Source organism: Filicampus tigris, chromosome 5 (genome assembly GCF_054856515.1).
Source record: "Filicampus tigris isolate MCC_2025a chromosome 5, RoL_Ftig_1.0, whole genome shotgun sequence".
NCBI lineage: Eukaryota > Metazoa > Chordata > Actinopteri > Syngnathiformes > Syngnathidae > Filicampus > Filicampus tigris.
In genome coordinates this window covers 9452501-9466739 of record NC_141221.1, presented here as the reverse complement: position 1 = coordinate 9466739, position 14239 = coordinate 9452501, and the positions used below count along the sequence as shown (strand labels likewise).

Genomic DNA, 14239 nt, shown 5'->3' with positions numbered 1-14239 from the left:
TGCTATATCGTATTGTATGTTCGCCTACCGCGTCCACTGCTATATCATGATTTTTTTTTTTTTGGGTGGAACATATGGACTCGTCTATTGGCTCCCTGTGTGTTTCAGGATCGATTTTAAAGTACTTTTATTAGTTTATAAATGTGTTAATGGTCTTGGGCCATCTTATTTATCTGATTTGCTTTTATCATACCAGCCCTCGCGGATCCTGAGGTCCTCTGGCGCCGGCCTTTTATTTATTCCAAGGGTGAGGACCAAAATGCATGGCGAGGCTGCATTCAGCCATTTTGGTCCTCACCTTTGGAATAGCCTGCCAGAGGATGTCAGGTCTGCAGAGACTGTTGATATTTTTAAGAGGAAGCTCAAGACACACCTTTTTAGTTTGGCTTTCAACAACTTTTAAATAATTTATCTTTTCTTTTGATTGAAGATAATTCTATGTTTTGCTTTGAATGTTTTAAAGCACTTTGAGTTGCATTTTTATGTATGAAAAGTGCTATATAAATAAAATGTGATTGATTGATTGATTGATTGAAAGACTCCAGCTCCCTCACCTCCCGAATGAGGACAAGCCCAATGAAAGAGGAATGGTGAAAAATCCCAAACATGAGACATCCTTGTCATTTGGTCCACAGGCGATTGGCCTCCTGCAGCACTTGAAGTCCTACAAGCGTCTGGCTCCCCCTTCGGAGGTGGAGCACGCATACTTTCTGGAGAACAGCCTGCCACCCAGCCCCCTGGATGCCGTCAGGTTGCCTTTCCACCTGCTATTGCAGAACAAACACTACTGGAAGATCATATGTGAGTTAACCGCGGTGTACGTATCCCGCTGGGCTAACACAAGGCAATTATATTTTCCCCTGGTAGTTATTATGATATATACAAAGTACAATACAACACTCCTTTTCCATATTTTATGTTACAGCCTAATTTAAAAAATGAAATTCATTTTTTTCCTCAATATTCTAAACAAAGCACCCCATGATGACAATGTAATAAAAGTATTTTAGATTTTTTTTTTTTTTTAATGAGTAAGATCCAAGAAATCACATTTAAATATACATGGAACAAAAGACTCAGCAAAGGCTATAGATATATATTCGGGCTGTCAAGAGATTTAAAAAAATTGATAGATTAATTATAATCTGTAATTAATTGATCCTATTACTATTCTAATCTATTTTTAATCTCACTTAAAAATTGCTGAGAAAAGCCTCAAAGACCCCCATTGTCTTTATGTATGTATGTATTTATGGTTGATATCTTTTTTTTTTTTTTTTTCAACTACCCAGTCATTTGCCACCTTGATGAACTGTTTGCCGCATTTATCAGCCATGTCCCTGGTTTCTGTTTTCATGACGATCAATGCAAAATGAGTTGAAGTTCCAATCACCATCAATAAATTGTCCAGTCACCCCAAAATAACTGTGGTTGCGAGTTGAGGTCACGTGATCTAATATTTATGAATACTTGTGTATTACGGCCTTTAATTGCCTTTATTTATTGTCTACTGTTTGTAAAGTGTTTTGTTACAGCTCTAACTGTTATGAAATGAGCTATATAAATAAAATTGTTTTGTATTGTATTGTATTATGTTAAACAAGTCCCTCTTTGTTTCATGTTTTAAGCTCCGGAGCTCAGTGAGGAGACGATCCCAACAATTATTCTCATCACCAAACTGATGAAGGTACTGTAAATGAGTCTAAAAGCCAGCCCCAAACTCATTCCAGTGTAAAAAAAAACAAAAAAAAAACATCCCTCTCTCCCCGCCAGATGAGCCTGGACAAGCTCTACGTCTTGGTGGTCAACCACGTGTTCGATACAAAGATGAAGCCCCTCATCCTGGAGCAAAGGAAAATGGCTCAGGGTCCAGCCAACAAGAAGGAGATCCAAAAAGTGGCCATGACCATCATGACGTACATCTGCTCTATCAAGAACCAGGAATGGGCGGCTGCCACGGCTCACAAGATTACCCAGGAGCTGCCTCCAGGTTTAACTGGAGCATGTGATCTGTCAGTATTGTTCAGCATGCAGATTAACTGTCATCTTGTCTGCAGGCTATGAGAAGACACAGTCACTTCGGTTTTGCTTGACCATTGGAAAAGCATGGATTAGTGGTCCAAACCTTGATGTAGGTATTTGTTCGCAAAAGAGTTGTGCGTTATGGCCTTAAAATGAAATCTCTGATTTTTATTCGGGCTGCACAATATATGGAAAAAATATTGCGATATTGGCCCATGCAGTATGCATATTGCAAAGACATGCAATAAGTTTATTATGGAATTGCAGAGGTGGGCACTTTACTTCAATTTGCTGGCCTGTCAGCGGCCAGGGTACCCATCCGTCATTCAGCAGTCCGTCATTTTTCGTGACAGAACCGAATTGTAATCGTCGGTCAGTCAGTCTGTCATTTAAATCTGGCAGTTAGTCCGTCAGAAGTCTTTTGGTCCGTCAGTCGGTCCCCTAAAAAAAAACGGCAGAAAAACGGGCGTCTGCCAGTGACGGACTGACGGACGCGGTTAGTGATGATTACAATGACGGATGAAAAACCCCTTCCGTCATTCGTCAGCCCATCATTTTAACAAGGTGTCCCGTCATTCATTAATCAGGAAAACGGGCGTCTCTGCCCGCCTCTGCAATTGTATGCTTTTATCTGAATTTCACATGCAAACTTAAATGTGCATCGCCATCCAATAGTTGAACATTATCTTGGGTAATTACAAATAATTAGCACAGACTACATTGCACTTGCTTATTTTGCTGCATGAATAAAATGTGTAATTCTTTCATTAGATAATAAAAATGTCAAAATGTTTCTTTAGGTACATTTTCACAGTTCTTATCACAGTAATATCGATATTGCTATATTCAACACCCATATGGAATATCGCATGTTTTTCTAATATCGTACACAAAAGTTTTAATTTGGAATTTTAAATTTTATTTCATGTTTGCCTTTACAAAAAGCAAGTGACAATGTCATTATTGAAAACACGTTTTGACTTTTTTGGCGGGCTTTTTTTCTCCTGATGTTAAACAAACTTTTTTTCCTAGCATTAACTTGCATCAACTTCCTTTACGATTATGCTTTTGCTGAGTTGATCCCCGACGAGTGTTTTTGGAAACTGGCAGAGTACGATGCGGACCCGAGGGGAGGCCTTCCTGTCCACGCTGCAGCTGCAGTTCCTGCGCTCTGCCACGGAAAGCGTCCTGATGACCGCTCGGCTCAACACACCAGAGCACCTCAAGCTCAGCGGCGCTCCGGACAAACTCATTACAGTCCTCTATGAGCACAGCAGCGTGGAACGACGCTTCAGGGACTCTGGAGGGCAAACCTATCCTGGTGCGTTAACAGATTATGCAACTTGTTTCACAATTTCAAACGGTTCTCAGGTATTTTAATAACATATCTGCAACAATGCTTTTGTGAAAAATTTACAGATGCCACTCCAGAGTAGTAGGGTACTGAGACATGTCGCATCACCAGTTTGACTTTTTAGGAGCGTACATAACTGTTTAAATCTGTTCTTTTGTGAATGTGCAATGTCAATAGTTTGCTTTTTTTTTTTTTTTAATTCATGATTTCGAATGAATTTAAAATGAAACAAAAAATGAAAACTGCGAGGTATTTATTATATTATATATATTATATTATATTTATTTATTTAAGGGAAGATTCTCAAATAAAGTAATGCATAATAATACAAATTCAAGCAAAATATTCAACAGTATGTAACATCATGAATCATTTCTTCCCTGGAGACTGCAACATCAACATTTTATCATATTTTTATGAAATGTATTATTTTTAATGACATTTAAAAAGAAACAAAATACATGACAATTGTTTACCATTTAATAAGTTGCACCACCAAGAGTTTGTCTTCTTTTTTAGGAAATGACGTAGTTTAACGACATTTGAAATGAAGCTGTAGAAAAATGCAAATCACTACCACAAAATTCTCCACTGATGAAAAGATTCTTAAACAATGCATACAATAAAAACTACATGTTTAATACTAGTTTGAAATAGTGTAAATCTTTTCTTTTTACTAAAGTGCACTGTCAGTAGTTTAATATTTTTGGGGAAAAGAATGCTTTTAATTGTGTCCGTGTTTCAGACATACACACTGTGGTGAAAGAAATTGTCGACATCAATCAAGTGGATCTTCTGAAAATTCACAATACACTGCTGGAAAAGTGGATCTGCAAAACGGGTTCTGCGTTGACAAAGGTTTGTTTCCCTTCAGCTGCCAAACTGTACATACTCTAGTCTAGTCGCGATTTTTCATTCCTTTTTATTCTGCTATTTTGGACGTCTGCCTCAAAAGGATATCAGCCACCAGGAATGTGTCAGGAACTTCAAAGATGACCCAGACTTAATGAGGTAGGTTTCTTTATGTATGGTAAGTATCCACCCTAAAACTTTTCTTTTTAGCAAAGTGTATCGTCAATAACATGTCTTACTTTGAAGGAATTCAGGATTTTATTTACATTTCAAAGGGAACAAAACATAAATATTTCATGCTATGTAACATCCTAAATATTTGTCTTTTTAGGAAAGTGCAACACCAATAGTTTCTTCTTTTGATGAAATGAAAAATTTAAAAAACTAAAAAAAAAAAAAAAAAAAATCCTAGCTGTAGATGTCTAATAAAGCAATCTAATAAAGCAAAGATTCTCAAATAAACAAAAGTAAAGCGTGTTTTAAAAAGCATTTCATAGAACATAACATCTTAATTAAATACATTTTGAGGAAATTGAGGAAACGTCAGTAGTTTGTCTGCTTTTTGGGAAGTGAATGATTTTTTAAAAAAATGAAACGAAACATTTTTATATAAAAGCTTCAATATTTTCTTTTTAGGAAAATGCAACATCCATATACTTGTCTTCTTCTTTGCAAATGCACAATTTCAATGACATTTAAAGTGAAGCATTAGAAAAAAGGCACCTGGTTCTTATAAGATTTAACCTTTGCCATACTATTTGTTGCTGTCAGGGTGGTGTACATGCTGCAGTCTCAACCTTCAGCCAATGCCGTGTGCCTTCTCAGCTCTATCCTGTCAGCCGAGACTTGGGTGAGTCCTTCATTGCGGTGGGAGAAATGCGTCCACATAAGCAGAGCTGGGCATTTTACAAAAAAATTCGCAGTCCGTTTATCACCTTCCGCCTGGCACCTGGGGTACCCATCCTTCTATTTGCCTTTTTGTCCGGCCGGACCAAATAGTGATCGCCTATAGGCTGGTCCGCCTATCATTCTCAACAGGTTTCCGTTAGCGTTTCTGTCCAAGCGATATTTGAAACAAAAGACTTACTTACCGTGGCATGAAAGCCTCACCGCGGCCGGACTGTCTGCGTCTCCTTTTAGGACTTTTTTTGGTACCTTTTAGAGCTGCGGCCGACGGGAAACAAAAGTCTCGCCGCAGCCATTGAAGTCTCACGGCGAGATAGACGGAAAAGATGGGTTTACAACTATGCTTAGTCCGGCTATTTTTTTTTTTTTTTTTAAGGTTTCCTGTCTATCATTTATTGCCTAAAAAATGGGCGTCTGTTATAGGTGGATAGACGGAATAGTCTGGTCAGCTCTGCACATAAGTGTTTGTCTGCATTCTTATGTTCTTCCGCCTGTAGCCTCTCAGCAAATCCGGCCCTTGTCTCACCTTATGCCATCGAACCCGAGCTCTCCTTTGCCTCATCCGTCTCGCCGACGCTGACACCCTGGAAGCCCAGTTGAAGATCCCAAGGGCGGAACTGGAGTAAGCTGATTCAGTGATTTTCATTTTGGGAATGCTGAAGAACATTCAACATACTGCACCAAAATTCTTTCTTTTTTTTTTTTTATTTTCAATTTCACAATAAAATCGCCCCAATTCAATGGTGGTTTACATTTTTCCAGGCCTTTACTGATTCAAACCATTTCAACTTCAAAACATTGAGCTCATTGCGGAGCAATTAATCACATTCATCAAATTTCCAAATTTTCACAACCAAATTCCCAAATTAGGAGATATTTTATATATTTAACCCTTTCTTTCACATTTCTCGCCCGATTCAAACTATTCCAACTTTAAAATGTTCAGCTCAGGACGTCTTCGGAATAATCACATTCCCAGCACTCTTCACAATTAACATGCCAATTCAAACAAATTCCTAGTATTTTCACTATTCAATATTTTCCGTGACTAAATCCCCAAATTCATGCAGAAATGTTACAAATTTACCTCAATCATTTAAATTTAGTTTTCATCAATTGCACATCACTTCCAATTGAATTGATTCCCCAGCATCTCAGTCCGATGTGAGCTCTTCAGCTTTCGCATGCAATTTCTACAGAATTGTTAAAAAGGATGTATGTTACAGCAACCACCTGAAATGCTACATCTTCGTGTCCCGGCTGGAGGCGCTGAACATTCCCTACACGGTGCGGTCATTCCTCAGTAGCCCCAAAGAGGGCTTGATCAAAGGGTTGTGGAAGAATCACAGCCACGAGCCACAGGTACGGTCTGCTTGGTATGAAAATGTGGCCCTTGAGCCCAAAAGACTGCTTACCCCCTCCCCTGCTCTTGGGGATTGTGGCACTTACGGGAAAAGTTTTGTGTTTTCAGGCGGTGTGCTTGGTGGCAGACCTGTGCCTTGAGTACAAGGTTTATGACTCTCAGCTGTGGAACAGTCTTCTTCACAAAATGCTCTGCTTCAACTTGGTGAGGACATTCACATTTAATATAGCATTACACGAATGTTCTATTCAGATGGCAGGTTTTGTTTGGGGTGGGGGGGGGGGGGGCTTCGCTACCAGTTTTTTTTTTTTTCTTTGTTTTTTCCCCCAGACCGATTGAGTATCACCGGTGTCTATTCAGATATGATCTACTGCTTCTGGTCTCTGTAGTATCACCTGTGTTTGAATACTTTTTTTTTTTTTTTTAATTAGTCTCGTCTCCTCAAACTCGACCATCCTCTTTAGGATCTTATTATTTGTCTCACTTGTATCCTTTCTGTCCCTGTCTACTACTTTTGGGTGAGGGATGTGTATCTCTTCAGACCCAGCCAGCTACTTTTTGTCCGATAGTCTCAGGTCTCTACACAACCAACCATTTTGATTGTTATTCATCTCACCTGTGTCCCTTAGACCCATTTTACTATTTTTGGGTCCAATTTTTAGTCTCACCTTTTTGTTTCTTAAGACCTTCTGCTTTTGGGTTTGATTATAGACTCATCTGTGTCAATTCAGATTCAATCGACTACTTATTAATTATTTTGCTATGTTTTTGTCTCACTTGTCTCTTTCGATCCAACCTCCTGCTATTGGGTCTGATTATAGGCTCATCTGTCTGTTTTGTTTTGGGTTTTTTTCTTTCTCTTCAGCCCCAATCTAACACTTTTGGTTGTATTACTACATTGACATGCCCTTCTGCCCTCGGATCTTATTACTAGTCTAACCTTTCTCTTCGGACCTGCCCAACTACTTTGTGGTGAAGTTGTTAGTCTTGCATCTTTTCAGAACCAACCAACTACTTGTTGCTCAGATTATTCATTCTGTACCTCTTCAGACCAAGTCTGCCGCAGGTACTTTTGGTTAAGATTTTTGGCCTTACCTGTCTCCCGAACCAACCTTTTGCTATCGGGTCTTTACTGTAAGTGTCCCTTCAGACCCGACCAAACCGTCTATCAGAGTTTACTATTCAATTTGTATGAATGATAGTGTCTGTGAATTGATGTAATTACTGCATTCTTTTAACTGAGTTATATTTTATCTGAGTGTGTATATATGTACACTTTAAAAAAAAACATAATTTTAACATGATCACTCATTGCTCATAGGCCTTGTTAAAGTGAATGTGCAGGAAAATAAAATGTACACTCCTCTCTCCTCTCAGATTACCGATCTCCAGAAGGTACTGGAAACAGTGGTTGCAGTGCCAGCCCTGTGGGAGGTAGTCTTTAAAAATAAATAATCAAAGTAAACAACAGCTGTCAGACTTCATGGGCTTTTGCTTTCTCATTTCTCTAGATTTCTAGTTTCTCCAGGGCCTGGAAGAGTATGCTACTAGCACCTTTTGTCTCAGGTATTCATTTAAGGATGTCATATTAATTGGTTCATATTAATGCCAGTTCAGTGAACCCCTCGTTATCATGGGGCTTTTGTACCAGTGACCATGTAAATACATAATTTTACAATGGGTTTACCACTCCCACTTGCTTTACAAACATTTAAACGTATTAAAGCACACTTTAAAGTACTCCTTAAGAGCCTGTTCTCATTTTCTCACTGTCCGAAAACGGGAGACTATCATATAAATTCACTTAAAAAAGGAAAAAGAAAGACTTGTTCGCACAGTTCTCCAAATAAGAAGCAAAGCCTGCTTGTTTTAACCTCCTCTTTGTCACACTACAGTTGAAAGTTACTCTGTAACTAACACAAAAAAATGAATGGAATTAAACATTGTATATGTAAACACCAAAATGTTCAACCAAAACATGTTATTTCATCCCCAAAAAATGGGGTCTGCTAGCTTAATGCTAACAAATAATGCAAAATGCCACAGACGGGCCTATGTAGAGGATCATTGATGTTACTCTAATTACACACTTGCCAACATCTACTACTTTACTATTATAATAATAGTATGAATAAACATCTGCTACTTTACTATTATAATGCTAATATTGAATATTAATGTACTTCATTCCTGTTTTGGTTTCAGCTTCGTTGCCATTGAGTGTGGATCAGCAAGCGATATTCTACAGGAACTTTGTTCTCCTTCTAAAGTACACTCTCTTCTTTGTCTTAATGTACTGTTTGCATACCGCATGGATGTAGTTTTGGATTTGATTTATTTTGCGTTGATCCCAGGTGTCCGCTGTTGTTAAGCATGGACTTGATTGGGATCGCCAAAGGCTTCACCCAATTCAGTCTGCTGGCCTTTGCCCTGGGAACGCTGCTGCTTATCCCTTGTGTCAGCAAAAAAGAACAGCAGGTTCAGGTGACCATGCCAACTACAACAAGTCGGGGTGTTCCGATTAGGGTTTAATGCTGACGATCCTGATCATCCATGAGTGAGATCAGCCGATACAGACCCCGATCACATGTATTAACTGCACATTTTTTTCAATTTTAGAGCTGCTCACAAATTATTTTAATAATCGATTCGTCCGTTGATTATTTTTTCGATTAATTGATGAATCAAATTTAAAAAAAGAAAAAGAAATTAAAAAAACAATATAAAAATGTCCATCCCTTTATCATACGAAAACAGGACATTATTTCAAATTGATAGTACAGAAAATGCACAAACATTATTAAGTTACTGATTTGGTCTGTAACGTGCAGTGTTGAGGATAGGGGGAGGGGATGCTACTTTGCACACGTGAATAACAAAACACAATAAATACCGATATAATAAATATTAGATTGAGCTGTGTCTCTTTAGCCCCAACCTGCTGATTTTGGGTCTCATTGAAGTCTCACTTGTATCTTCGGACTCGACAAAACTGCTTTTGGCTAAGATTTTTACTCTCAACAATGTCTCGTCGTACCTGACCTGTTTTGTGGTCATATTCAAAGTCTCACCACCTGTCTCATCATAACCGACCATTTAACTTTACAGCTAATCTGGGCAGTCAATTCCTATTGGTGAAATTGCTGCATGATGTGCGCAGGGCTTTCTTTCCGTCCATGACCCACTCACTGTACTGGATCAGGAAGAGGAGCTCATGAACACGGGAGAGTTTGCCGGAATTCCCTCACAGGTGAGTTGTCGCCTCATTATTTTTTTTTTTAATACATTTTATTTTTATCCTTTAAAGGGGAAGTCAACCCAAACATATTTTTTTCAAGAATATGTTCCCAGCACGCCCACTAGTTGAAGCACAGAATTCTGATTAATTTTGAGTTTGCGGAATACAAGTTAAGGCTGCTGGGAACATATTCTTGAAAAAAATATGTTTGGGTTGACTAAGGGAAGTTACTGTTGCCGAGCAACACGTGACTGGTGTTGTTTTTGATTAACACTGGGATCTTGTGCAAATTCATCTCACGAGTGAGTAAAGATGTTAAAGAGGAAACTAAAAGCTGTGAACTTGTCCGATGGTGAGAAGATTCTCGGGTGGCGAAGACATGCGATAAGAGCATTATTGTCATTTAGCCGGAAATATTCAGATTGCACATCCAGCTGTTTAGTGAATAGCGAACCCCGACCCCAAGCACAAAATCTTTATTATTGCCTGTAGTAAAAAAAAACCAAATTGTAAATCCCGAAATAGTTTAATATAGTTTTTAACTCACATTCCAACATTACCCTTCAAAATAAATGACTGTGATTTGATTTGGGGAAAAATGCACTGGAATTGCACTTGTTTCAGACAAAAAAAAAACCAGACAATTTTTAATGTATTCATGATAGAAAAACACCACTCTATTCTTAAAAAAAAAGAATGTAAAGAAATTGTTTTATACAGTATATTGTAATTACTGTAGCGTTTGTGTGTTGCGAATGTGCTTTTAAGGGGTTTGTGGCTTGGTGAGTGACGAGTCAGAATGGCCCCTTAGTCAGCGCGTGTGAGCGTCTCGGTGCGAGTTGTGGACTACAGCAGCTATTTTTGCGAGAACCTTACTTACTCCTTACTCTTAAGACAAGGTTCCACTGTACTTCCTTGACACAAATTCGTACTTATTTTGTCAGAGATTTTGTGACCTCGTGTGACACTTTTTAGAAAGAGCGCAAAAAGTGAGTTTTTCAGCGAATAAAGGAGAATAGGTTTCACAGAAAAACACGACCAGGGGAATTGGTGAGTAGCGAAGCTCGAATATTGTGGGCGATTACTCTATCGTGTCTTCTGATCTTTCAGATCAGGGAGACTGTGTTGACCTACATGATGCAACACGGTCAACATGTCAAGCTTGTGGAGACCAATCACTTCACGCACCTGAAGATGTTCATAGCGACCAGAGGCCAACTGGACAAAGTGAAGGACCTGATCAATTACCTGATCAACCACAACTGGTAAGTCCTTTTCTTTAGGCCTTATGGTGTTGCTTGTCACGTTGCCATGACAACAGATATTATGTGTATTGCTCAACAAGAAATTTCCTCTTTTGTGATTGAGCAATCCCCATATGGTTAACCGGTTGCCTGCTTAGACAGTGTGAGACACCACAACAGACGCTTTGAATGGTTCTTTAAACTTAACACTCATACCAGAATATTTTAAAGCGTTGTCGGCCTTATTTTTAGTCTCACCTGTCTCTCCTCACACTTGATCAAATGCTTTTTGGGTCTGATTATTAGTCTCATCTGTGTCTCTTCAGACCTGATTTATTGCTTTTGGGTCAGATTTTCACTCGCACCTGTGCCTCTTCAAACTCATCAAGATCACTAGGATCCACTGTCCGTGGTCTACTCATTGTCTATCTTATGCCTTTGTGTCAGATTTTTAGTCTCACTTGACTCTCTTCACATCCAAGATACTGATTTTGCCTCCTATTAATCATCTCTCAGATTATCAGATTACTACATTTAGGTCTGAGTATTAGTCTCTTTGGGTCCAATATACAACTTTTGTCTGACTTGTCTCACCCGTCAAATTGAACCTTCTGCTTTCCAGTATTATTACAAATGTCATTTCCCTCTTCAGACTTGATCTACTGCTTTAGTGTCTGATTAACTCTCTCATCCGTCACGCTTCTAATATTAACCCGAATTCTTACCTTTAACTCTAACATACTACTTTTAGATCTGATTATTAATCTCACCTGTTTCTCTTTACACCTGACCTAATGAGCCAGTTTTAGTATCACTTTGCCTCTCTTCAGACCTTACCGGAAGCTTTTAGATCTGACTATGATTCTCACCTGTTTTTCGTCAGACTTTGTTCTGCAGCTTTTGGTCTAATTATTCTTCTCGCGTGTGTCTTCAGACACGAGCTACTGCTTTTGGATCTTATCAATCTTACCCGTTTTTTTTTAAAATGTGATATACCGATCTGGCGTTGTGTCTCTTCAGACCCAAGCTATTACTTTTAGACCTAATTATTACTACTTACTGCTTTGTGGTCTAATTATTGATCCCTCTTACCGTGTATCTACCGGTATCCTTTTGTGTCCAATTAGAGTCACCTGTGTCTCTCCAGACCCAATATGAAGGACATTTTCCATCCTGCACACTGTGCACAGTATTATAAGTGCTGTCTACTTGAAACTTAGACCGTTTATGAGTGATTTGATGTGCTCCTCAGTCACGATGACGCTCGCTGGCTGGCTCAGGAGTACATGAAACACCGAGACCATGAAGATGCAACAAACAGAGGCCTCCAGGTAACACAATTATTAACGATAAATCATAAAAGTAATTAAAAACAAAAACGGAATTGCCATTCATTGACTTTCGTACACGCTGCCATTTTGGTGTATACTTAAGGTGGAATGCTTTTCCCCTTCTAGGACCTTCTTACCTTGCAGAATGTTTGATGAAATGAGTTTCTGCTAAACGTTATTGCCACTGTAATTTTGTAATCTTATCTTTGTTTCCTGTTCAAATAAATGTTCCCATTGTTAAGTATGGGGTTGGGCAGTTTGTTTGTTTTTTTAGCCTTGCTTTGATATAGTGTAAAGGTGACATCATTTTAAGTACAGGTGAGGGCCGTTCAAATCTGTCAGAACATGCAAACTCCAATGCTGAGATTTGAACCCCAAACCTCATAACCGTGAGGCAGATGTGCTAACCACTACAACACTGTGCTGCCCGTGTAAAAAGTCAGGTTTACAGAATAGATTACGTAGATGCCAGTGCTTAGTAAAATTATTCAATTCTGACTCTTTATACAAAATGACTTGTTTCTGAAAAAAATGTAAAGAAAATGGAGTCCAAAATTGCTGATGTGTTTGCGTTTTTTTTTTTTTGGTGGAGGTGGGCTTTACATGTTTTTCAAAAATATTAGCATCTTGTAAGTGCGCTTTATTCTGAAAATTGAAAATTTTATGCACCACTTTTTTTAAGGTGTGACCTGCACTTAGAGGAAGTGTGAATCTGCCATTTCTTGTCATGTCATCTTCCAAACCGCTTATCCTATACAGGGTCGCGGGGAGTTGCTGGAGCCTATCCCAGCCGTCAATGGGCGAAGGCAGACTACACCCCGAACTGGTCGCCAGCCAGTCGCAGGGCACACATAGACACTGTCACTGAGCGGGAATCGATCCCACGCTGCCCGCACACAACTCAGGCGTGTGTACCACTACACTATCAGCGGACTCTGCCATTTCTTGAGTGAATGAAGTGTGATGAAGCAACACAGTTGGAGGCCATGTTGTGGTCTTTATTGCGTTTCCGTGCTTTTTTGCAGAAGCAGTGAAAATGCAGGGGAAAGTCAGTCGATTAGGGCAGGGCAAACATTTTTACGCAAAGACTACATTTGATTTATAAAACGGACCGGGTAGGCCAGTTCATTCATAGATGTCAAAAAAAAAAAAAAAGGTAAAATTGTTTATATCCATTTTATTTCTTTGTTTATAATAAATTTGGTTACACATTCGATACTCAGATAAAGATTTCTTTTTTTTCTAAATGTACAAAATGAATAAATACATTTAAATGAACTAATTTGGGGTGGGGAAACGGCAAAATGAATTTAACGAATATTCATTCTTATTACTTTAGTCAGTCTTTGCACGTTTTCAGCAATTATCTTCAAACGCTCAGAAACAAATTTCGAAATCTTGAAGATGAATTCAAAACTCAAAATGACCCCTTATGAAGAAAAAAATGAATGGACCACGTTTTCCCTCGCCCGGACACGGGTCACCGGGGCCCCCTTCTGGAGCCAGGCCTGGAGGTGGGGCTCGATGGCGAGCGCCTCGTGGCCGGGCCTGCACCCATGGGGCCCGGCCGGGCTCAGCCCGAAAAGGACACGTGGGTCCCCCTTCCCATGGGCTCACCACTGGTGGGAGGGGCCAAAGGGGTCGGGTGCCGTGTGAGCTGGGCAGCGGCAGAAGACAGGGACCTTGACGGCAACAAAAACTAGCTCTTGGGACATGGAATGTCACCTCTATGGCAGGGAAGGAGCCTGAGCTGGTGTGTGAGGCTGAGAGGTTCCGACTAGATATAGTCGGGCTCACCTCCACGCACAGCTTGGGTTCTGGTCCCAGTCCTCTCGAGAGGGGTTGGACACTCTTCCACTCTGGAGTTGCCCAGGATGAGAGGCGCCGAGCAGGTGTGGGCATACTTATTGCCCCCCGGCTTGGCGCCTG

At 39.6% G+C, this 14239-nt stretch overlaps 2 protein-coding genes across 3 annotated transcripts in view; one reads left to right on the top strand and one right to left on the bottom strand.

Moving 5' to 3' along the window:
* Window positions 1-13535, top strand: part of kntc1 (kinetochore associated 1) — a 35966-nt gene extending 22431 nt beyond the window's left edge. Inside the window, exons 44-62 of one of the 2 annotated variants that reach the window (XM_086031431.1) lie at window positions 636-801; window positions 1629-1687; window positions 1774-1990; window positions 2058-2131; window positions 3133-3343; window positions 4122-4234; window positions 4332-4387; window positions 5000-5078; window positions 5632-5756; window positions 6361-6496; window positions 6606-6701; window positions 7875-7931; window positions 8009-8063; window positions 8703-8766; window positions 8852-8981; window positions 9658-9747; window positions 10846-11000; window positions 12232-12310; window positions 13070-13535. In XM_086031431.1, coding sequence (XP_085887557.1) covers window positions 636-801; window positions 1629-1687; window positions 1774-1990; window positions 2058-2131; window positions 3133-3343; window positions 4122-4234; window positions 4332-4387; window positions 5000-5078; window positions 5632-5756; window positions 6361-6496; window positions 6606-6701; window positions 7875-7931; window positions 8009-8063; window positions 8703-8766; window positions 8852-8981; window positions 9658-9747; window positions 10846-11000; window positions 12232-12310; window positions 13070-13165 — 2058 coding nt within the window. In that variant the 3' untranslated portion in view covers window positions 13166-13535. Of the gene's footprint in view, window positions 1-635; window positions 802-1628; window positions 1688-1773; window positions 1991-2057; window positions 2132-3132; window positions 3344-4121; window positions 4235-4331; window positions 4388-4999; window positions 5079-5631; window positions 5757-6360; window positions 6497-6605; window positions 6702-7874; window positions 7932-8008; window positions 8064-8702; window positions 8767-8851; window positions 8982-9657; window positions 9748-10845; window positions 11001-12231; window positions 12311-12436; window positions 12866-13069 lie in introns of those variants that run through there. The other variant, XM_086031432.1, reaches the window with a different exon arrangement.
* A 418-nt stretch (window positions 13536-13953) lies between these two features.
* The window catches only part of LOC147147194 (hydroxycarboxylic acid receptor 2-like), a 2099-nt gene continuing 1813 nt past the window's right edge, over window positions 13954-14239 (bottom strand). The window contains exon 1 of the mRNA XM_086031433.1: window positions 13954-14239. This exon is cut by the window's right edge and continues 1813 nt beyond it. The gene's annotated coding sequence lies outside the window, so the exon portion shown is untranslated.